This window comes from Silurus meridionalis, chromosome 18 (assembly GCF_014805685.1).
Source record: "Silurus meridionalis isolate SWU-2019-XX chromosome 18, ASM1480568v1, whole genome shotgun sequence".
NCBI classification, from domain to species: Eukaryota; Metazoa; Chordata; class Actinopteri; order Siluriformes; family Siluridae; genus Silurus; species Silurus meridionalis.
The window spans coordinates 1,553,752-1,578,751 of NC_060901.1; the positions used below are offsets into that span (position 1 = coordinate 1,553,752).

Sequence of the window (25,000 nt, forward strand, 5' to 3'; positions counted from 1 at the left end):
TGTACTGATGTATGTATTTCAGTACACGTTTCAGTACACGTGTACCGAATACAATCCTTTTTCCGAGTTCAAATCCGAGTTCCCTCAGGAACGTGTTAAGTGACGGACCGCAAGTTTGTTTAGTCGTCGCCTCGCACTTTGAGCGCAGTTTCACCATTTTCAACAAAAACTATTATTAAACTTATAATACACAACAATGGCAGGTAAAAGAGACTACAGTTAGCGCAGTGTCATACGACTGAAATACGATTTGCAGTGTGCTGTAAAACATTTTGTAAATGAGTGAAATGTTTTTATCCAGCTTCAAGAATTTCACTTAAAAGGAGAAAATCCCGACTATGTCACATACTGAGAGAGTGAATGAATGAATGAAGGATGGAAGGAAAGAAAAAGTTTGTTAAAGTCTGCAGAAATAAAAATAAATCTTTAGAAAATGTAATATTAAATGTAAAACACACACACACACACACACACACACACACACACACACACATCTGTATTACCTAGATGGGGTCTAACAAATTAGTCAACTATTTTATTACATATTTTCTTTTATTTAATTTATTTAATTTGTGCCAATTTAGTCAAATATTTAATAGAATCAATAGAATAAAAAGTGTATTGCATTAATTAAATTATTTAATATATTTTATTTTAGTAAAATGTAATAAACTCTTATTTTATATATGATTTACCCAACAAGGAATTTTATTTAAAAAAAAATAGTTTAAAAGGTTTTCACTGATGTTCATAAAAGTTTATAAAATCAATATTAAACTGCGTTAAGAAAAAAAAAAATGTATGTTTTGCATTTCTTCCCCCAACAGTACCAAAACTGTACCGAATCATGACTTAAATACGGATGTACAAACTGAATCGTGAATTTTGGGGGTCGTTTCACCAGCAGAAGAAGACGTCACGTGACGTCACCACATGTTTAGAAGGTTTTGTTTGTGATTGAAAACAGAATTGAACCGAGCATCAGATCTCAACACGAGATTCATCTCTCTCTCTGCTTATTCATGTTTTTATCCCTGGAGCCTTGTAGTGTGTGTGTGTGTGTGTGTGTGTGTGTGTGTGTGTGTGTGTGAGCGATATGAATCATCCAGTAGCAGCTTGAAGAAGGTGTTTAAAGGCAAAGTGCTGACTTTAAACACATCATTTTGGCAAAGAATCGTTTGTGCTTCAAATCCTTGTTTCAACACACACACACACACACACACACACTTACCCTATCACACAACATCTAGTGCTCTTCACCAGGTGTTTAATGTAGAGTGTAAGTGTTTGATTGAGTGTGTAGGTGTGATGGCGTGTGTAGTTGTTTGATGGAGAGTGTAGGTGTTTGATGGTGAGTGTAGGTGTGTGATGGAGAGTGTAGGTGTTTGATGGTGAGTGAAGGTGTGTGATGGTGAGTGTAGGTGTGTGATGGAAGTGTAGGTGTGTGATGGAAGTGTAGGTGTGTGATGGAGAGTGTAGGTGTGTGATGGAGAGTGTAGGTGTTTGATGGAGAGTGTAGGTGTGTGATGGAGAGTGTAGGTGTGTGATGGAGAGTGTAGGTGTGTGATGGAGAGTGTAGGTGTGTGATGGAAGTGTAGGTGTTTGATGGAGAGTGTAGTGTGTGATGGAGAGTGTAGGTGTGTGATGGAGAGTGTAGGTGTGTGATGGAGAGTGTAGGTGTTTGATGGAGAGTGTAGGTGTTTGATGGTGAGTGTAGGTGTGTGATGGAGAGTGTAGGTGTGTGATGGAGAGTGTAGGTGTTTGATGGAGAGTGTAGGTGTTTGATGGTGAGTGAAGGTGTGTGATGGTGAGTGTAGGTGTGTGATGGAGAGTGTAGGTGTGTGATGGAGAGTGTAGGTGTGTGATGGAGAGTGTAGGTGTGTGATGGAAGTGTAGGTGTTTGATGGAGAGTGTAGGTGTGTGATGGAGAGTGTAGGTGTGTGATGGAGAGTGTAGGTGTTTGATGGTGAGTGTAGGTGTGTGATGGAAGTGTAGGTGTGTGATGGAGAGTGTAGGTGTTTGATGGAGAGTGTAGGTGTGTGATGGAGAGTGTAGGTGTTTGATGGTGAGTGAAGGTGTGTGATGGTGAGTGTAGGTGTGTGATGGAGAGTGTAGGTGTGTGATGGAGAGTGTAGGTGTGTGATGGAGTGTAGGTGTTTGATGGTGAGTGAAGGTGTGTGATGGTGAGTGAAGGTGTGTGATGGAGAGTGTAGGTGTGTGATGGAGAGTGTAGGTGTGTGATGGAGAGTGTAGGTGTGTGATGGAGAGTGTAGGTGTGTGATGGAGAGTGTAGGTGTGTGATGGAGAGTGTAGGTGTGTGATGGAGAGTGTAGGTGTGTGATGGAGAGTGTAGGTGTTTGATGGAGAGTGTAGGTGTTTGATGGTGAGTGTAGGTGTGTGATGGAGAGTGTAGGTGTTTGATGGTGAGTGAAGGTGTGTGATGGTGAGTGAAGGTGTGTGATGGAGAGTGTAGGTGTTTGATGGTGAGTGTTTGATGGATCTTTCTGTAGCACCTTGATGCTCATTAGCACAGGCAGGTAATAACTATTCTCACATCACACACTTAATGAAGAGCCACTTTCTTTTGTCCTTGAGTGTGCGCGTGCGTGTGTGTGCGCGTGTGTGCGCGTGTGTGCGTGTGTGTGTGTGAGAGAGCTCTCTGAGTTTTTAATGTAAAAATCTGTCTCACCGTGAGAGAAGTTAAACTGTACAGGTGCACATTAGCACAATTCAGACAATTCACAGACACACACACACACACACACACACACACACACACACACACTCATCCTCCTCCACATTCCCAGAATGCCGCTTGGCCGCCCACGTCCCAAACGAATAATTTAACATGTCACCAGGAGCTGCTGTCAGTCCTGATCACCCTCAAACCTCCTGCTGTTCTCTCCATCACATCCCTCTCTCTATCTCTCTATCACATCCCTCTCTCCATCTCTATCACATCCCTCTCTCCATCTCTCTATCACATCCTCTCTCTCATCTCTCCATCACATCCCTCTCTCTATCTCTCCATCACATCCTCTCTATCTCTCTATCACATCCTCTCTCCATCTCTATCACATCCCTCTCTCCATCTCTCTATCACATCCCTCTCTCTATCTCTCTATCACATCCTCTCTCTATCTCTCTATCACATCCCTCTCTATCTCTCTATCACATCCTCTCTCCATCTCTCTATCACATCCCTCTCTCCATCTCTATCACATCCTTCTCCATCTCTCTATCACATCCCTCTCTCTCATCTCTCCATCACATCCTCTCTCTCTCTCTCTATCACATCCCTCTCTCCATCTCTCTCTCTATCTCTCCATCACATCCTCTCTCTATCTCTATCACATCCCTCTCTCCATCTCTCCATCACATCCCTCTCTCCATCTCTCTATCACATCCCTCTCTCTCCATCTCTCCATCACATCCTCTCTCTATCCTCTATCACATCCCTCTCTCATCTCTCTCTATCTCTCCATCACATCCCTTTCTCCATCTCTCAATCACATCCCTCTCTCCATCACATCCTCTCTCCATCTCTCCATCACATCCCTTTCTATTTTTCTGTCTATCTCTCTATCACTTTCCTCTATCTATCTCTTCCTCATCTCTCTCTCTATTTATCTCTCTATCTATCTTTTCACTCTCTTCCTTTATTTCTCTTTTCTCTGTAATTCTAAGTATATTACTCTACTTTCCTTCTTCTAGGTGTCTGCACATATTTCTCCATTCCTCTGTCTCTCTCTATACAATCCTTTCTTTTCATCTTTCTTTTGCCCTCGTTTATTCCATTTCCTGTCTTCTATCATCTATTTGTCTTATTATTGTCTTATTTTTCATCTCTCTCTCTCTCTCTCTCTCTCTCTCTCTCTCTCTCTCTCTCTCTCTCTATATATATATATATATATATATATATATATATATTTATTTATTTATATATACCTGTATGAAAGAGTGTATAAAGTCAGCTGTGTAAACACTTCACCCCTAACACTAATTAAACCCTGTCATAGATGACACACACACACACACACACACACACACACACACACACACACACACACACATGGTATTTAATAATTTATAGCTTGTGTATGTGGTTTGAGACACACCCACAGTGCACTGGTGTTTATATGGACACTATAGTGAATAGGGTATGTGTGGTTTGGGACATGCCCACAGTGCTCTGGTGTTTAGGTGGACTATATAGTGAATAGGGTGTGTGTGGTTTGGGACACGCCCACAGTGCTCTGGTGTTTAAGTGGACTATATAGTGAATAGGGTGTGTGTGGTTTGGGACACGCCCACAGTGCACTGGTGTTTATGTGGACTATATAGTGGATAGGGTGTGTGTGGTTTGGGACACGCCCACAGTGCACTGGTGTTTAAGTGGACTATATAGTGGATAGGATGTGTGTGGTTTGGGACACGCCCACAGTGCACTGGTGTTTATATGGACACTATAGTGAATAGGGTATGTGTGGTTTGGGACACGCCCACAGTGCACTGGTGTTTATATGGACACTATAGTGAATAGGGTATGTGTGGTTTGGGACACGCCCACAGTGCACTGGTGTTTATGTGGACTATATAGTGAATAGGGTGTGTGGTTTGGGACACGCCCACAGTGCACTGGTGTTTAAGTGGACTATAGAGTGAATAGGGTGTGTGGTTTGGGACACGCCCACAGTGCACTGGTGTTTAAGTGGACTATAGAGTGAATAGGTGTGTGTGGTTTGGGACACCACAGTGCACTGGTGTTTAAGTGGACTATATAGTGAATAGGTGTGTGGTTTGGGACACGCCCACAGTGCACTGGTGTTTAAGTGGACTATAGAGTGAATAGGGTGTGTGGTTTGGGACACGCCCACAGTGCACTGGTGTTTAAGTGGACTATAGAGTGAATAGGGTGTGTGGTTTGGGACACGCCCACAGTGCACTGGTGTTTAAGTGGACTATATAGTGAATAGGGTCTCTCTCTCTCTCTCTCTCTCTCTCTCTCTCTCTCTCCTCTCGTTTGTAATTGTCCCCCTCTCATTGTGAATAATAACAGACTGAAGCAGATGGGGAAAAACTCACAAAGTCATAAAGATCAGCGACTGACGCAATCAGGAGGGAAATAGTTCTTTTCAGCGATCTGACACCAGGTTCTATGCAATGGGTGTGGCCTAATATTCTAATGAGTGTGTGTATTCTAATTGATTGCTTGACTATAAGCCCTACCCCTTTTATGCAGTAATATCAGTAGCATTGTATCCAGCAGCCCAGAAGAGTCAGAGGAGTTAAATAACTGAATCATTTAAGTGACACATAAATATGACTCTGCGTAGAATCTCATCCTGTCTGTCTGTCTGTCTGTCTGTCTCTCAGCACGTGTCTGGCTGTAGACTGTAGTGATGAGTCGGCGGGAGGCGTTAGTGGGGAATCCGGTGCCGAGTGCTGCGCCGGAGGTTCGGGTTAACGGCACCGAGTCGTCCTCTCCTGGAGCAGCCGCGCCCAAAGATGAGGCTTTTTCTAAACTCAAGGACAAGTTCATGAACGAACTCAACAAAATCCCACGTGAGTCTGAAATACACACACACACACACACACACACACACACACACACACACATACACACACACACAGTAACACATGCATACATTATACCTCAGACAGGGGTTACAAAGGTGTACAAGAGAGAGAGAGCAAGGGATGTGTAGATGTGAGAGATGAATAGAGACAGAGAGACAGATGGAGAGCAAGAAAGAGAGGAGATGGAGAAAGACAAATACAGAAAAGATATATATATATATATATATATATATATATATATATATATATATATATAGAGAGAGAGAGAGAGAGAGAGAGAGAGAGAGAGAGAGAGAGAGAGAGAGAGAGAGAGAGAGAGAGAGAAAGAGTTTGCAGTGTCCTTGTGATTTACATTTCACAGCTCCAACATTCATTTAATTTGCTAACACTCCACCTCTCTCTCTCTCTCTCTCTCTCTCTCTCTCTCTCTCTCTCTGTCTCTCTCTCTCTCTCTGTCTCTCTCTCTCTCTCTGTCTCTCTCTCTCTCCTCTCTCTCTCTCTGTCTCTCTCTCTCTCTCTCTCTGTCTCTCTCTCTCTCTCTGTCTCTCTCTCTCTCTCTCTCTCTCTCTCTCTCTCTCTCTGTCTCTCTCTCTCTCTCTCTCTCTTGTCTCTCTCTCTCTGGCTGTGACTGAGCACTGATGTGTTTACAGATACGGGCAGAGTTTCCACTCATGTTAGCACTGTACACACACACACACACACACACACACACACACACACACACACACACACACACACATTAATGATCATGTTGCTTTACTGTACACAACTCTAAAATAAAGGGTTGGTGTTCGGCCTCAGTCGGATAAACCTCCTTCCTACAGCGAGCCAAGAGCCACTCCATTATAGTGCCTTAAATTACTGTTTTAGTCTCCCAACTCCATCACACACACACACACACACACACACACACACACACACTCAATACTCCACAGCAATTATTCTGCCACAGTCCAAAAATTCCACCATTTTCCCCAAACCCACTAAATAAACTCAGAGTTACACATCCAGCCACATGTGGTCCTTCACTTGAACTAGGAGACCCAAACCTGTTCTAGCATGTCAGTGCTCCTGTGCACAAAGCAGCTCCATGAAGATCTGCTTCCAGGGTTTGGAAGATGTGGAAGATCTCCTCTATAGAGCGCCACCCTTATTGGACATGCGGAATCTGAATATGAGTGGAGATTATTATAAGAGTGGAGACTACATGTGGAATGAGATGTTATGGTCAGGTGTCTCTAAGCGTTTGGCTCTGGTGGCTGCAGTGAGATGTTAGTGAGATTAGCTGGAGGTTTGTGAGTGGTGTACGTTGTGGTGAAATGGAACAGAAGACGGAAGAAGGTGGCTCTGGGAAGCTGCGAGAGAAACAGGAGTTGTTTATTTATTCTGTAACTGTGGGAGAGAGAAATTCACTGGAAAGATCTGCTTCTTCTCGCTGCGTCTCGGCGCCGAGACACGTTGTGGTGAAGCACATAAATATTCATCAGGGACTCATCTGTGTCTCTCCTGACTAACAGTCACTTTCTGTTCACGGCATCCGTCACACACACGGCTGTGCAAAATCACACAGACAGGTACCAGTGCACCTGATACACACACACACACACACACACACACACACACACACACACTCAATCACAACAGCGTCCCAATTTACACACTCCATCCCTAAAGCTATCTGAGATGTGACTAACAAGCAGCAGATGGCCATCTATCTTCTTATCTATCGGTCTTCTCTGTCTATCTCTCCATCTGTCTACAGGGAGTGCAGAATTATTAGGCAAGTTGTATTTTTGAGGATTAATTTTATTTGAGGATTTAATTTGAACAACAACCATGTTCTCAATGAACACAAAAAACTCATTAATATCAAAGCTGAATATTTTTGGAAGTAGTTTTTAGTTTTAGCTATTTTAGGGGGATATCTGTGTGTGCAGGTGACTATTACTGTGCATAATTATTAGGCAACTTAACAAAAAACAAATTCATACCCATTTCAATTATTTATTTTTACCAGTGAAACCAATATAACATCTCAACATTCACAAATATACATTTCTGACATTCAAAACCAAACAAAAACAAATCAGTGACCAATATAGCCACCTTTCTTTGCAAGGACACTCAAAAGCCTGCCATCCATGGATTCTGTCAGTGTTTTGATCTGTTCACCATCAACATTGCGTGCAGCAGCAACCACAGCCTCCCAGACACTGTTCAGAGAGGTGTACTGTTTTCCTCCTTGTAAATCGCACATTTGATGATGGACCACAGGTTCTCAATGGGGTTCAGATCAGGTGAACAAGGAGGCCATATCATTAGATTTTCTTCTTTTATACCCTTTCTTGCCAGCCACGCTGTGGAGTACTTGGACGTGTGATGGAGCATTGTCCTGCATGAAAATCATGTTTTTCTTGAAGGATGCAGACTTCTTCCTGTACCACTGCTTGAAGAAGGTGTCTTCCAGAAACTGGCAGTAGGACTGGGAGTTCAGCTTGACTCCATCCTCAACCCGAAAAGGCCCCACAAGCTCATCTTTGATGATACCAGCCCAAACCAGTACTCCACCTCCACCTTGCTGGCGCCTGAGTCGGACTGGAGCTCTCTGCCCTTTACCAATCCAGCCACGGGCCCATCCATCTGGCCCATCAAGACTCACTCTCATTTCATCAGTCCATAAAACCTTAGAAAAATCAGTCTTGAGATATTTCTTGGCCCAGTCTTGACGTTTCAGCTTGTGTGTCTTGTTCAGTGGTGGTCGACTTTCTGCCTTTCTTACCTTGGCCATGTCTCTGAGTATTGCACACCTTGTGCTTTTGGGCACTCCAGTGATGTTGCAGCTCTGAAATATGGCCAAACTGGTGGCAAGTGGCATCTTGGCAGCTGCACGCTTGACTTTTCTCAGTTCACGGGCAGTTATTTTGCGCCTTGGTTTTCCACACGCTTCTTGCGACCCTGTCGACTATTTTGAATGAAACGCTTGATTGTTCGATGATCACGCTCAGAAGCTTGGCTATTTTAAGACTGCTGCATCCCTCTGCAATATATCTCACTATTTTTGACTTTTCTGAGCCTGTCAAGTCCTTCTTTTGACCCATTTTGCCAAAGGAAAGGAAGTTGCCTAATAATTATGCACACCTGATATAGGGTGTTGATGTCATTAGACCACACCCCTTCTCATTACAGAGATGCACATCACCTAATATGCTTAATTGGTAGTAGGCTTTCCAGCCTATACAGCTTGGAGTAAGACAACATGCATAACGAGGATGATGTGGTCAAAATACTCATTTGCCTAATAATTCTGCACTCCCTGTATCTTCCCGTCTGTCTATCTGTCTCTGTCCATCTGTCTATCTTCCCGTCTGTCTATCTGTCTTTGTTCATCTGTCTATCTCTCCATCTGTCTATCTGTCTCTGTCCATCTGTCTATCTGTCAATTTTTCTATGTGCCTGTCCGTCTGTCTATCTGCCTCTATATCTGCCATCTGCCCACTTTCCCTATTTCTACCTGTCTACCTGTCTGTCTATCTTCTTGTTTATTTTCTTCTCTGTCTGTTCATCTGTCTCTCTGTCCGTCTGTCTCTCTGTCCATCTGTCTTTCCGTCCTTCTGTCTATCCGTCCTTCTGTCTATCCGTCCTTCTGTCTCTCTGTCCTGTTGTCTATCTGTCCTTCTGTCTTTCAATCCGTCTGTCTCTCTGTCCTTCTGTCTATCTGTCCTTCTGTCTCTCTGTCCGTCTGTCTCTCTGTCCGTCTGTCTCGCTGTCCTTCTGTCTCTCTGCCCGTCTGTCTCGCTGTCCGTCTGTCTCTCTGTCTGTCTGTCTATCTGTCCTTCTGTCTCTCTCTCTCCATCTGTCTATCTGTCTGTCTGTCTCTCTGTCCGTCTGTCTCTCTGTCCATCTGCATATCTGTCCTTCTGACCGTCTGTCTCTCTGTCCATCTGTCTATCTGTCCGTCTGTCTGTATGTTTCTCTTCTATTAGATGTGAAAAAGGTACTGAAACTGTGTCAGGTGTGTGTCAGATTTAACTGGGTTTTAAACTGAGTTCAAGGCCAAGGTCACCCTCAAGGTCATGTCTGTAACAAAGAAAAGGTATTTTAGGATGAAAACCTTTTGTAGGATCATTAAATGCTTTAGGATTTTATTTGTTTGGTCTCTGAGTGGTGTGAAGAAGTTCCTGCAGATTTAGTACCTGCCATTCACTCTTATTATTTTTCACACACACACACACACACATACACACACACACACACACACACACACACACACACACACACACACACACACACACACACTTACATGTATGGTGTTTGGTAAAGGCCTTCACCCAGCAGTGGTATATTGTTGGTGTTGGGACTTGATGATGAATTGATTGTGCATAGACTCTGATCACAAGAAAACTCCAACAATGATATAATCCTGATCATGTAGATGTTAAAAAGTAGATTGAGTTGTATCTTCTCACGGCTCGGTCCTCAGTGCTGCTCTACATCAGAATGCAGATTCTGATTATTTAATTATTTATTATCAGATCCTCCGAGTTTGGAAATCAGGTTCAGAATGTTCACATCCCCCGACTCTTACACAGATCAATAACCTGTAATGGATTGAGATTTGGTTTGCAGCCTCGCAGTCACGTTCAGTGTGTTTACACCAGTGTGTGTTCACATTTAACACAATATCGCATTCCAGACACAAGAAATGATGGAATTATCGACATGTTTGCTGCCAAATGAAAACCATTTCAAACAGAATCTTAATGTGGTGTTAGCAGACGGAGCAGTAGCGCGGGATTACTGTGTTCTCTAAACGCATTACAGGATGCTGTGTTGGTCTGGATAATACGTTCCTCACTGCCCCATCAGCACCAGGATTTCACTCAAACAGCTTCATTATTAGTATTTAATCTATTTATTAAACCTCATGTAAATAAATGTGATCTTTTGGCACTACTTTTTCTGTGTGTGTGATTCAGAGCAGCAGAACTGTAGCTGTATCGAGTCGTATATAAAATGCGTAATGAAAATAAAGTGTTATTTTGATTCATTCAGTCAGTTTTAATCTGCAAACATCAAGAACAGCAGAAACTCCTCAATGCTGGAAATGAACATGGCCTTGTGTGAGATCTTACACCATTCTAATGCTTCACCCTGGGATGAATCTGAGTTTGAGAAATGGCATTGTAGAGATCTCCAGCAACCTCCTCCAGCTATGATCCACTAACGCAGTGTTTAGATGTGGTATTTGGGGAAGACAGACAGGACAGAAAGTAGTTCATGGTAAATGAAGGTGTTTGATGGTGTTTGATGTTGTTTGACATTCATTTAATGTTAATAAACTTTTTTATCGGCTTGTGTTTAACAATTCTCTCATAATTCTGTGATTGAGCTTGAAGCTCGGATCAGCCAATAATGATTAACTTCTCAGCGCAGATCCAACCCAAGCCGTTATTACACACTCAACCACAATTATCCTAAATAATAAAGACAAAAAAAAGCCAAGCTCTCTATTACACAGCGCCAGAGCGAGTGTCCATCTGACCTCAGCAAATTTTACACTGCATTTTTTACTAAAGCTTCAATTTGTGTTAATTTCATGCTTGTTAAATCTCACACAGTGAGGAACACTGAGAATCTCCTGCTCAATAACACGAATACGAGCATTTCATCGCTCAACCCTGTCTGGAAATTAAATTATTTCTAGAGTAGTTTCATGATTGGAAAGGAACGATCACAGAGAGCAAAACAACTTCAACAGGAGCTCCATGATTTCAGTAATGAGAACTTCACACACCAAACACCAGCATTCACCATCACACACACACCAGCATTCACCATCACACACACCAACATTCATCATCACACACCAACATTCACCATCACACACACCGACATTCACCATCACACACACCGACATTCACCATCACACACCAACATTCACCATCACACACACAACATTCACCATCACACAACATTCACCATCACACACACCAACATTCACCATCACACACACCAACATTCACCATCACACACACCAACATTCACCATCACACACACCAACATTCACCATCACACACACAACATTCACCATCACACACACCAACATTCACCATCACACACCAACATTCACCATCACACACCAACATTCACCATCACACACCAACATTCACCATCACACACACCAACATTCACCATCACACACCAACATTCACCATCACACACCAACATTCACCATCACACACCAACATTCACCATCACACACACCAACATTCACCATCACACACCAACATTCACACCAACATTCACCATCACACAAACACCAACATTCACCATCACACACCAACATTCAGCATCACACACCAACATTCACCAACATTCACCATCACACAAACACCAACATTCACCAACATTCACATCACACACACCATCACACACCAACATTCACCATCACACACCAACATTCACCATCACACACCAACATTCACCATCACACACACCAACATTCATCATCACACACCAACATTCACCATCACACACACCAACATTCACCATCACACACAACATTCACCATCACACACACCAACATTCAGCATCACACACACCAACATTCACCATCACACACACCAACATTCACCATCACACACACCACATTCACCATCACACACCGACATTCACCATCACACACCAACATTCACCATCACACACCATTCACCATCACACACACCAACATTCACCAACATTCACCATCACACACACGACATTCACAATCACACACCGACATTCGCCATCACACACATCAACGATCACCATCACACACACCAACGATCACCATCACACACACCAACATTCACCATCACACACACCAACATTCACCATCACACACACCAACATTCACCATCACACACACCAACATTCACCATCACACACCAACATTCAGCATCACACACCAACATTCACCAACATTCACCATCACACAAACACCAACATTCACCATCACACACACCAACATTCACACACACCAACATTCACCATCACACACCAACATTCACCATCACACACCAACATTCACCATCACACACACCAACATTCATCATCACACACCAACATTCACCATCACACACACCAACATTCACCATCACACACAACATTCACCATCACACACACCAACATTCAGCATCACACACACCAACATTCACCATCACACACACCAACATTCACCATCACACACACCACATTCACCATCACACACCGACATTCACCATCACACACCAACATTCACCATCACACACCATTCACCATCACACACACCAACATTCACCAACATTCACCATCACACACACGACATTCACAATCACACACCGACATTCGCCATCACACACATCAACGATCACCATCACACACACCAACGATCACCATCACACACACCAACATTCACCATCACACACACCAACATTCACCATCACACACACCAACATTCACCATCACACACACCGACATTCACCATCACACACCGACATTCACCATCACACACCGACATTCACCATCACACACACCAACATTCATCATCACACACACCAACAATTATCATCACATACACCAATGATCACCATCACACACACCGACATTCACCATCACACACACCAACATTCACCATCACAAACACAATCTTATTATCAATGAGGGTGTGTGATGGTGAATGATTGTGTGTGTGTGATGGTGAATGGCAGTGTTTATTAAAGTTTGAAGAGGATGGACACTGTGTGTGAGTGTGTGTGTGTGTGTGTGTGTGTCTGTTGTATAACGTGTCTTCATGCTGGGGTTAATTGACCACCAGCTATCTGTCACAATAAATTATGAGTTGAGTCTCGATCGGATCATTTCTCTTGACATCAGGTGCAGATTTCTTTTCTCACCTTTATTTTCTGTCTTTCAAGCAGCAAATCATCTTTTAGGATTTAATATTTTTACAATTTCAGACACAAAAAGAATGAAATTTCATACGATGACGTTAAGGAGCTTTATGTCAAAACGGAATCTCCTGCATTATTTTTTTTGTCTCAAATGTCAGAAACATTTTTTAGACAGACGTCAAACCTGAGGAGAAGAACGACTATCTTCTATTCTTCAGCCATCACATCCGATTGGACAGACGAGATAAACCCGGATAGCACACTGTTCACAGACACCGATTTCTCTGTGTGTGTGTGTGTGTGTGTGTGTGTGTGTGTGTGTGTGTCCTTGAGGATACGAGTGGAGATTTATTTGGGACACAGCAGGAAGATGTTTTAGGGAGACGCTTTGAGTTGGCCGAGGATGCGAATCAAACTGTGAAACACATCTATGCATTCCCACTGAGAGAGTGTGTGTGTGTGTGCGCATGTGTGTGGTCGAACAAGAGATAAGCGGCGTTTCAGATGGAAGCACATCCTTGCGTGGCGCTCTCTCACGGGAAGACACACACTCGCACAATGGAGTTAATTAGCGAACGCTTCAGTTGCTTTCAGGGACTCGGGCGCTTTTAATTAAGAAACACAAAAGTGTCTTTATGAGTGACATGTCGGTGATGAAGGAGATCCTCTGACTGTTTTACAGCTCTACAATGCTGAGCGCTCAGCCGGAGCTCTTAAACGATCGTCTTAACGCCATTCCATTTCCTTCAGCTGCCAAAAAAATCAGAATCAGACTGAAACAAAACACTTTGGATAATAAGAAGAACAAACTGGAGATGTTCTCATCAGATCATCACCCCGGGGCAATTCATCCCAACATCATCCCATCGGTTTATTATAAAGGTGTTCACTCAGCGCTCAGTAACAGTCTGTTCCAGGTTTTCAGTCTCAGTCTTTATTGTCTCGAGTTCCTGATCTGATCAGGGACAGAAAAACATGTCCACATTCTGCATTATAGATAAATACCAGAGTATCATTTCACCCACACAAAGTATTAGTACCCCTCTGCCCTGTCCATCCGATAGAGGTAAAAAAACACTGGCAATCAGATGAAGAACATAAGAAACCCTTACCCTAACCCTAACCCACATATATTATGGTGGATGTGATGAGAGTAGATGGGGTAATAAATGAAGGGGGCAGCTGTGTAGTGGTGGGTCAATGACATGAGAGATGGAGAGATGGAAGAATGGGGGTGGAGGAATGGAGAGGAGAATTTCGAAAAGGAGAGATAGATAGAGAGAGATGGAGAGGTGAGAGTGATGAATCAGAGGGGCAGATGGGTAATTATGGACTGATGGATTGCTTCTCTGAGGAAATGCTTTGATTGACAGCAGTGACATTCAGAATGGTTCCTGATTTCCAGCTGTTAAAGAGACGGCTTTGATTCTGCCTTTTTTTATTCGTCTCAGGGCCGGACATGAGCGAGCCACGGGCTGAGAATACACCCTGCTGCTCCGTTTCTCTTTCCTTCCGCTCGAAAAATCTGAAGAAATCATCTTTATTCTCCTGAATCTCAGAAATGTTTTATAAAGACAGAGAGGACACAGCCTCATCCTCAGCTCGCGTCTCTCTAAATCTCCTGCTGTTTTAATGTCGCTATACACAACACAATGTTCATATGGAACTAATAAAGCAGCTAGTGGAAAAAAGACAGCAAGTGCCAGACCAAATAAAAATAAACTAAACCAAGTGAAGAAAGAACCTTCTAAGTGAAGATCAAAACTAGAACACTACATCAGATAAAGCTCATTAAATTGAAAATAATGCTAGTGAACAGAAACTAGCGAGTCAAAGAAAAGAAAGCTAGCAAAAGAAGAAAAAAAAAAGACTAGCCAGATAAACTGAAACCCCATGTTCATTCATTCTTTTGTGGTGTTCAGTGTGGAATCTCTGGCGTCCTGCTCTTCCCACGGGGACGTGGTGCAGAATTAGCATTGACCTTTTCCTCAGCCATTATTTACACTAGAATCAAAATCGCATGATCTCTCAGGTCTGAAATTCCTTCCCGGCTCTTCAGTAAAATCTACTCTAAAGTTATAAACCCCATTATCAGGAGAAGAGACTGAGTGCACCAGCACCTTGTCATCCGCTCCTCCCTTCATCCCCTCATCCATCACAGGGCCGATGCTGCGATCCAGCCTGCGGCGCGTTCCTTTCGACCATCGCTCACTGTTTTTCCTCGCAGGAGAGCTTGCATCGATTTTGTCAACAGTGCATTGATTTTTCTTCTTTTCTCGCCTCGTTCTCCCTCTGTTTGCCAGAGCTGTCTGAGGGAAAACACTAGCAAAGCTCATCCTCCAGAGAGCACGCTAGCTTCTTTTCCTGATGACCGAAATATATCAACTGTCTAAAATTGGAATTGAAAAAACTTTCTTTCAGAAAATGACAAAAAGAGAAAAAAAAACCTTTTCAGGATGTTCTGTCATGTCAGATGCTGCTGCGTCATTGTGTAGTTGTATAGAATAGTTCAATTTCTGGATCGTGATTGGTCAGGGGGTGTTGATGTGTTTTCTTTACCTACTGCAAGGGTCCCCAAACTATGTGCCGCCCTACATTTGGAACAATGCCAGAGACATATTGTGAACAGTTTAAATCTGTTTTACTTATAACAGTATATCTGTATTTAATCATCAAGTTTGGCTTTGAACTAAACTGTGAGACTGCACGCTGCACGGAGAGTGCTCGATTTATTATTTATAATTTATTCATTATATAAATATGTTTATTCAGGAAATATTCAAATTTAGCACATTTTCATAATTCAGTATGGTAATTACATTTTTTTTGGTAATAAAGTTCAGTACTATTTCACATGGAATATTATGTTTGATTTTTCAGTATCAATTTTCAAAACTCTCGGTTGATAATCGTTATCGGCGAACGTAGCTATCCGTATCGGTAAAATCCACTATCGGCCGACCGCTAGTTATTAACGTATTCTAATTATTTGTCTGATTCACCCACCAACCACATGCATACATAAGTCACTGTTTTGATTTCAACAGTAATGAATCTGAAAAATTATTTTGATAGTAATAATGTTCTTTTAATAAGCTAAAAAAGTGACACTCACGTGTCTGTAGGGTAAAGAACAAATAAACTAATCCAGCATTAGGAGGTCAAATAAACACATTTAAAATCATCCTAAAATCCCCACAGTAACACTGGTAGTCACTCCGGCCCGTGTCTCAGAAACAAGTTTGAGGACCGCCGATCTAATGATTGCCCTCAGTCTGATACGTTATGGTTTCTATAGCAACAGCACCTTCACAGGGAGGCGTACGGCGGACGTTGTGATGAGTGAGAAAGGAGAAATGTGTTTATGTAGCATGTATGGAAAGAGTCTCTAGTTCCAGTGGGTTTTAAGGGTCAGAAGCCAGTGAGGGAACGATGAGTTATAGCTGCTATAAACTAAGCGACAACCAGAACAATCCATAAAGTGTTCATTCCTTTAAAGTGGGTGTGTTTGAGTTCATATGAAGCTCATATGTTCATACTACAAACAAACCATCCTTCACTACTTCCATGAAAGAATGATTAGAAAATGTGGCAGGTTTGTTTGGAGGAGTGTGTTCTATCCATCCTCATGAGAAGAAGACCCCTAGATCTTTAGGTGCATGGTGTTTCGAAAGTAGAAGGTGTAATTACTGTAACACTTCTGTGAAAGATTTTTCTTCCACAGAAAATAAATCGTGCCGCGTGCGGAGGCGTGTCTCGAGCGTCTGTAGCGAGTTTGGAGAACATAAAGAACACGGCTGCTTTTAGCTCAAAAGTGTCTCCTGCGTTTGGCAGGAGGCTGTTAGTCCTGTCTCCGTGCAGAGGAGGACAGCGGCGTGTCTTCGCCTGTCAGAGCAAGCTAAAGCTGTAAGCTGTATTTAGTCAAAGACGGACCCTGAATAGTGTTTACTTCCTGTCTGGAGTCAATGGTTCTATTGTTAGAGGCTGATGAGGGGTGTGGAAAAGCAGAACTTTCTCTCCACTCTCCTGTGTAGGCTTTACTTTATTCTCGGTTGAATGACATTTCTGGAAATTTTCCTACCTCAGGAGGAAAGACTCATTTAGGACAAACACCTCAGCAGCTGATTAAATAAACCCTCCACCGCCGGTGATTGGCACAACAGTGTCAGGATGCTGAAAAGGTTCCTCCTGGCCGAAGCAGACATTTGTTATTCTTGCTAAATTGGCCGAGGGCACTCGCTCGAGTGTTTAAACGTCTCTGTTCGTGTCGAGATCATTAAGCGGCTCCTGTCTAGACGGCAACATCTTCTCTTTTTATTGATCAAAGTGCTGTTAGCAGCAGACCGAACACCGCATCCTCTCTGACTCAGAAGCGATGCAGCACTACAAAGCACAAAATAACGCAGCTCAGGAAAATTGCTTTTAAAGAAAATAATGCAGAGTGGGGTTTGGTGGACTGCTTACAAATTTATAATGGCAGCTATCTTGGTTCAAATGCAGAGCGCTTAATGCTGAAACCACTCCAAACCAAGCCGATGAAACGAGGATAAAAAGAAGCCCAAGAACGAACCAACATAAATCACTTTGGCGCTGGCTCCAATGCTAGTCGCTTAACAGAAACACTAATCTTAATGGCATTATGTTGTGTACTGCTACACACATTACTCCTCTGTTATTGTGGCCCAGGTTCCATTCGCTAGGCGCTACATTGCAGAGCTCAGGCTAGTAAACATTATCCTACAGCTACTGTCATTCCAACCAAAATTACATTTATGGACCCAGAAATATCTGGTGATCTTCTTTTTATTGGGGCCATTTTGGCTCACACTTACTATTTCTTACATCACATTTATTCAGATGTGTGATCTTTGACTTTTCTTTACTAAAATTAAACAATATTAGGTTCCACATGACTCTAGTAAAACTTTAAAAAAGGAAAATATTTAGGAAGCCTGAGAAAGTGAAATCATGTAAAGAAAAATTTTGAACTAAAGAACTGAGGACAACACTTTAGGTCCTGGTGACATCTGATGGTGAGAATCCTAAGAAACTAGTGGGTCCTTTGTTCCCTTGGAGCTTAGAAATTCGGAAAAAAGATCCTATGACCATAGGAAGAGAGTGTCCTAAAACCATTGTACCAGTGTACAATATATTCTGATCATAGAGCCCTAAAAAACAGTCAGAACATCTAACCTTCAGAAAACAGAACCTTGGTAAAGTAGGAACTTAGGAACAGGGTCCTGAGAACCTAGTGGACTTGGGACATAGAAAATGGTGAACATTAAGCCCTGGCTACATGGGCACGTGGGGAAATGATCATAAGATCTTTTGAAAACTTTCGGAAACATTGAAGCTTTGGGACAAAGTCACTGAGAAACAGAAGACTGAAAACCTTATATCTGGAGATTAGGACATGTGGACTGAGAACACAGAAACTCTCAGATTTTATCCTGACATAGACTTTTCTTTCCCCATTGCAGTGCCATCATGGGCCATTGTGGCCATTGCCTTCGTGGCCGTGGTCCTCGTTGTGTCCTGCTGCTTCTGCATCTGCAAAAAGTGGATATTCAAGAAGAAGAACAAGAAAAAGGGCAAGGACAAGGGCAAGAACGCCATCAACATGAAGGACGTGATGGACGGAACCAAGACGGAGGTAAACACACACACTCTCGCAGCATAGTGCTGCCGGCTTTGCCTTGTTTTAATCATGCATGAGGACAAGTTCTTCTAGCGTTTTCTATCAATAACATGTATTTAAATGCTATTTGAAAGTATTTAGATGAAATCTGCTCTCAAAAATGCACTGAGAAAAAAAAATCCAATGTCTTAATGCTTGACTGCTGACTTTAATTACAGGATTGAAACCCTGGCATGGTAAATGGCACAAAAAGAGTAACAAGCCTGCTTTCTGTTAGCTAAACATATACATCTTTACGTTCTGTACCTTTCTGTTTGGGTTTTTTCTTTCTTTCTTTTATAGTGCTGCATATAATTATTGCTATACTATGAAGTGGGATTGACCCGGAGAAATGACAGTAGCTAATTAGTGCTGGGGGAGTGAGAGCAATAACGAGGCTCGCCCCCTTTCTTAACAACGCACTCGCAAATTATAACAGCATAAATTGTAACAGCGGCACTCTGACCTCGCTTTGCATACTAATTGACGTATAACACACTCTACAACACACTTTTAAATGAATAAATGACAACGTCGCCTTCATTTGCCGTGTAAGAAGTCGGGAGGCCTGGAATCACTTTAACTCAGATCCGGCAATTGAGGACACACACTTTAAAATTCACACACACACATTGGCATTGATGGTATTTAATTAAACACGTCTTTGTCAAGAACATTAATTGAGTTCCAATACTGGTTTAAAGACATCCAAGGACTCTGGGAATATAGGAGAAGGAAGGATTCAGGACTTTGAGGATGTAGGGCATTTGGAAATATATAGGACCCTAAACCTTCAGAACTTTAAAGATGAGTTTAGTGTTTTAGCCATTAGGGAATATACGGCCCAAAAAGGATTCAGGACTTTAAATATTTAGAACATTGGAATTAAAGGACCCTGTAAATATTCAGGACTTTAAGGCCTTTTAACGTTTTGGGAAATTCAGTACCCTGGAAGGATTCAGGTCTTTAAGGATTTAAGGGCTTTTTATTATAGGATCGTTGAGGGATTCAGCACTTTGAAGATTTCGAGCATTGGGAATACAGGACCTTGTAAGGATTCATCTTTTTAAGGATAAGTTTTTTAGGGGGATGTAGGGTCCTGGAAGAATTCAGAGTTTTAAGGATGTGGGAAGATAGAAAATTTATTTTGGGGTTTTAAATTTTGTTCCCTAGAAAGATTCAGGACTTTGAGGATGTTGGGAGTTCGAGAACATAGGGCCCTGGAGCAATTCATGATTTTGAGGATTTATGGGGTTTTTAATAATTTTAGGATTGTTGAAGAATTTAGAACTTTGAAGATTTAGGGCACTGGAATTGCAGAACCCTGAAAAGATTCTGGACTTTAAAGATATTAGTTTTTGGGGGGAAATTCTGTTCCTTGGAATGATTGGAGACTTTGAGGATGATTTTTTGGGGGAATATAGGGCCCTGAAAGGATTCAGGACTTTAAAGATGCAGGATGTCGAGAATATACGACTCTGAATTTGTGAAGTTACGGCTTAATAAATGTAAGAATATGTAAATTTAGGACTTTGGCTATTTCACCCAAGCGGAAGTGAACAAGGTTGAAGATAGTATTAGAACGAAAACCCACAATAAATCAGAGATACACTTTTCACATTGACATCATGAGCGATAATCGTTGTGACTGTAATGCGTGTTAGAGTAAGAGCTTGGTCATTTCTCCTGGAGTTCCCATACACATGTGTTTTGCCCTGTGTGTTTGTGCGGTGTGTTTTAATTTGTGTTTCTTCCTTCTATGTCCTTCCTTATCTGTGTTTTGATGACTATTCGGGATTGGCACTGGCGGTAGGTTCCTAATTGCTGTTGGATCTTCTTTAGCCTGCTGCGATGATATTGTTTAGCCTCTTGAATTAAAGCCTTAGTGAGAAATGTATAATTCTGCATTAACGTCTATCTGCACTATATATGTGTGTAACTGTGAGTACGCACATATATACCTATAAATATATACACATGAATGAATTTAAAGCATTTGGGTTACGCTTGGACGAGGCTGAACCACATTGATTTCTGATTGAGGGTTTTTTCTGAATGTTGTTGGAGCTGTTTGGATGTAGGTTTTGTAGTCGCAGCCCTTCATTTCATCCACTTGAACTTTCGACTCTGACAATTCGTCCAGCGGGAAAATACCACTCGACTCATTAGCCGTACAAATTATGTAGAAAGCTTTTTCACAATGACCGGCCTGATCTTTAAATTCTCCAGACACTCTTTTTTTTAAATCGCACTTCTTTCTCGAGGCTTTTAAAAGGTCAAGGGAAAGATCACAGAAGATAGCAGATGATCAGGCAAAATCTTTCATAGCGTTTCATCAAGTAACTGCGTTATTATGCGTAAGGAACGTAGTAACCTTTCAGCAGACTTCCATTTGTTTGGCAGATGCTTTTATCCAAACGGACCTGTGACTGAGGACAAAACCAAGAAAATGTCCAAACTGGTCAAATGTAGTCTCAGACTTTTAACCAAACATGTTTTTTCTATTTTTAATCTTTATTCTGGAACTATGAGGCCCAATATCTGCAATTCTTCTATTTAAAAAAGGTCCTTACACAGAAGCAGGAAGTAAAGCTCAACATGTTTCTTCTGGAACTGGAAAGTTCCTGAGCTTTAGTTCTTCATCACCCTCAACACTGACTCTGGTTGGTTCAAAGACCTGGGATTTGAACCATCTGGTTAAGATCAGAGAACTTTCTGCTTAGTCGTTCTAACGTGCTAAAATCTATGATTGGATACTTGTTTTTCTTATTTGTTTTCTATGTCAGAGGGGAGCTAATGAAGATTTTCCTTGTCTTGTCAAACAAATGAACAGGAAATCAATTTGTGAGCAACTTCACTGCAAACCTGCAGAAGAATAATGTGAACTGGGTAATAATTGCAGCTCGGACATCCAGCATGAAGTCCTGAAGGAAAATCTTAATTAGCTGTTAAGGTCAAACTGGAAGAACAGAAATCAATTTGGTTCAGTCTTTTGCTCTCACAAAATATGAACCTGACAGCTGATAGGACGGCCCCATGTTCGTTACCAGCCCTTTTCTCATTTTTTTTTTATCTTTATTCTTTTTTTACCACGATTTGCTAGCATGATGCGAAGGGGTCAGGGGTCAGTAAGAAACCTGTTGTGGGGAATGAGAATGCCATGCATGCTTTACTGACATGTCTAGCGTAAGATAGAGGTCTTTTCCACACTGAATGAGAGTTTGAGCACGTTTTCAGCCCTCGCACTTCAGACTAGCCAGAAAGGAACGATCGCACTCTTACACCACACACCACATCCCTTCTTCTGAGTTTTATCCCCCATGCCTGAAACATTCACCAAAACGATTCTGATCTGCTTCTAGAAGCTTGAATTCCCAAAATGCCTGCTCCCCCATTACACTCATCCTTTTTGCTAATCATTTGACGATTGGTTTGATCTTCTCTATATCTGGGCTGCGCTAATAGAGTCACCCAAAAAAAAAAGCAATGCTTCTGGGGGATGGGATGGGGGTCCACGGTTTGGGGTTGAACTCCATCACCCAGCATGTTGTGGTGTTGATTACTGTGGTGTTTTAAGTGCTCGATCCCTTTAAAAGAGGTTTATACAGGAGACCATGGCTTGGCGACTCAGCTTCAGGAAATGGGGTCAAGCGGACTGACTCTTGGTGGATGTCTCCTTCAGGCTCTGAAGGACGAAGACGAAGTGGAGACCGGACTCTCGGAGGGTGAGAAGGAAGCCGAGCCTAAGGAGCAAGAAAAACTGGGCAAATTACAATACTCACTGGATTACAATTTCACCGAGAACACGGTAAGAGTCCTTCAGGGTTGCGTCTCACTGTGTTTGTGAAGGAGTGGTGTTATATTCTCACTTGTGATCATGAAGAAACTAAAAGCTCCCCTTGCATGAGTACTGTTCACAAAGATCACTCAAACAGAAGATCTCCTGAAGAACATTAGGACTGTGGAGCATCTAACACACACACAGAACAAACCACCTACAGTACAGTCTCCATCAGTGCACTGACTTTCTGAAATACAAAGTGTTCCTGCATTTAGCAAAAAATGGATGGATGGATGGATGGATGGATGGATGGATGGAAAGATGGATGGATAGATGGATGGATGGATGGAGGAAGGATGGATGGATGGATGGATGGATGGATGGATGGATGGATGGATGGAGGAAGGATGGATGGATGGATGGATGGATGGATGGATGGATGGAGGAAGGATGGATGGCAGACAGATGGAAGGATGAGTTATAGATGTATGTATATATATATATTGATTAGATTGACAGAATAGGGAATAAGACACTCGTACTTCACTGTGAAACATTCAAACCATATAAACGATCGAGTATGAAACAGGAAATGAAAGGATGAATCCTCCTGCACTCGTGTCCTCCATCACAGTCTCATTAATCTCATCATCTTCAGGTCCCAGATCAGAAACATTCATACTGAGATTTCCAGATGATTTTACAAACAGTGAAAAAACTTTTTAAATCAAATCATGATCCAAATAAAATCATTTTTGGATCAGATTCATTTTTACTGAAATCCTGCTTCAGTCTGAACCTCACAGCACTCGATCCTGATCTACTCAGAGCTCCAGCATCAGCATGACCCAGATTCATGTCACATACATACACACACGCACACACACACACACACACACACACACACACACACACACATGCACACATGCACACATACACAATGATTTCCATTTTTCAGCCTGCAACTAGAACCAATAATAAGAAAACTGGAGTAGATGAAAGAGGATGGAGGGATGAGGTAGATGAGTGAGGAGGATGGAGGAATGAGGTAGATGAGTGAGGAGGATGGAGGGATGGGGTAGATAATTGAGGAGGATGGAGGGATGAGGTAGATGAGTGAGGAGGATGGAGGAATGTGGTAGATGATTGAGGAGAATGGAGGGATGAGGTAGATGAGTGAGGAGGATGGAGGAATGGGGTAGATGATTGAGGAGGATGGAGGGATGGGGTAGATGATTGAGGAGGATGGAGGGATGGGGTAGATGATTGAGGAAGATGGAGGAATGTGGTAGATGATTGAGGAGGATGGAGGAATGTGGTAGATGATTGAGGAGGATAGAGGATAGGTTAGATGATTGATGATGGAGGGATGGTGTACATGATTGAGGATGATAGAGGGATGAGGTAGATGATTGAGGAGGATGGAGGGATGGGGTAGGTGATTGAGGAGGATGGAGGAATGAGGTAAATGATTGAGGAGGATGGAGGGATGAGGTAGATAATTGATGATGGAGGGATAGTGTACATGATTGAGGAGGATAGAGGGATGAGGTAGATGATTGAGGACGATGAAGGGATGGGGTAGATGATTGAGGAGGATGGAGGGATGTGGTAGATGATTGAGGCGGATGAAGGGATGGGGTAGATGATTGAGGAGGATGGAGGGATGTGGTAGATGATTGAGGAGGATGGAGGATGGGGTAGATGATTGAGGAGAGTGGAGGGATGTGGTAGATGATTGTGGATGGAGGAATGGGGTAGATGATTGAGGATGATGGAGGAATGGGGTAAATGATTGAGGAGGATGAAGGGATGGGGTAAATGATTGAGGTGAGTGGAGGGATGTGGAAGATGATTATGGAGGATGGAGGGATGTGGTAGATGATTGAGAAGGATGGACGGATGTGGTAGATGTTTGAGGAGGATGAACGGATAAGGTGTGATTAATTCTCCTGCTTGTGTCAGAGGAACATCTCAGGAACGAGCATCTCTGCGGGTCACACTGCAGCACAGACGAGAAATAAATGGTTTCCAGTGTGAGAAATGTCTCAG

At 42.4% G+C, this 25,000-nt stretch overlaps 1 protein-coding gene across 5 annotated transcripts in view; it reads left to right on the forward strand.

Moving 5' to 3' along the window:
- The window catches only part of syt1a (synaptotagmin Ia), a 190,222-nt gene that overhangs the window by 144,818 nt on the left and 20,404 nt on the right, over positions 1 to 25,000 (forward strand). For 4 of the 5 annotated variants that reach the window (XM_046872652.1, XM_046872654.1, XM_046872653.1 and 1 more), the window contains 3 exons: positions 5,377 to 5,565; positions 18,971 to 19,143; positions 22,850 to 22,975. In XM_046872652.1, coding sequence (XP_046728608.1) covers positions 5,403 to 5,565; positions 18,971 to 19,143; positions 22,850 to 22,975 — 462 coding nt within the window. In that variant the 5' untranslated portion in view covers positions 5,377 to 5,402. The remainder of the gene's footprint in view (positions 1 to 5,376; positions 5,566 to 18,970; positions 19,144 to 22,849; positions 22,976 to 25,000) is intronic. The other variant, XM_046872655.1, reaches the window with a different exon arrangement.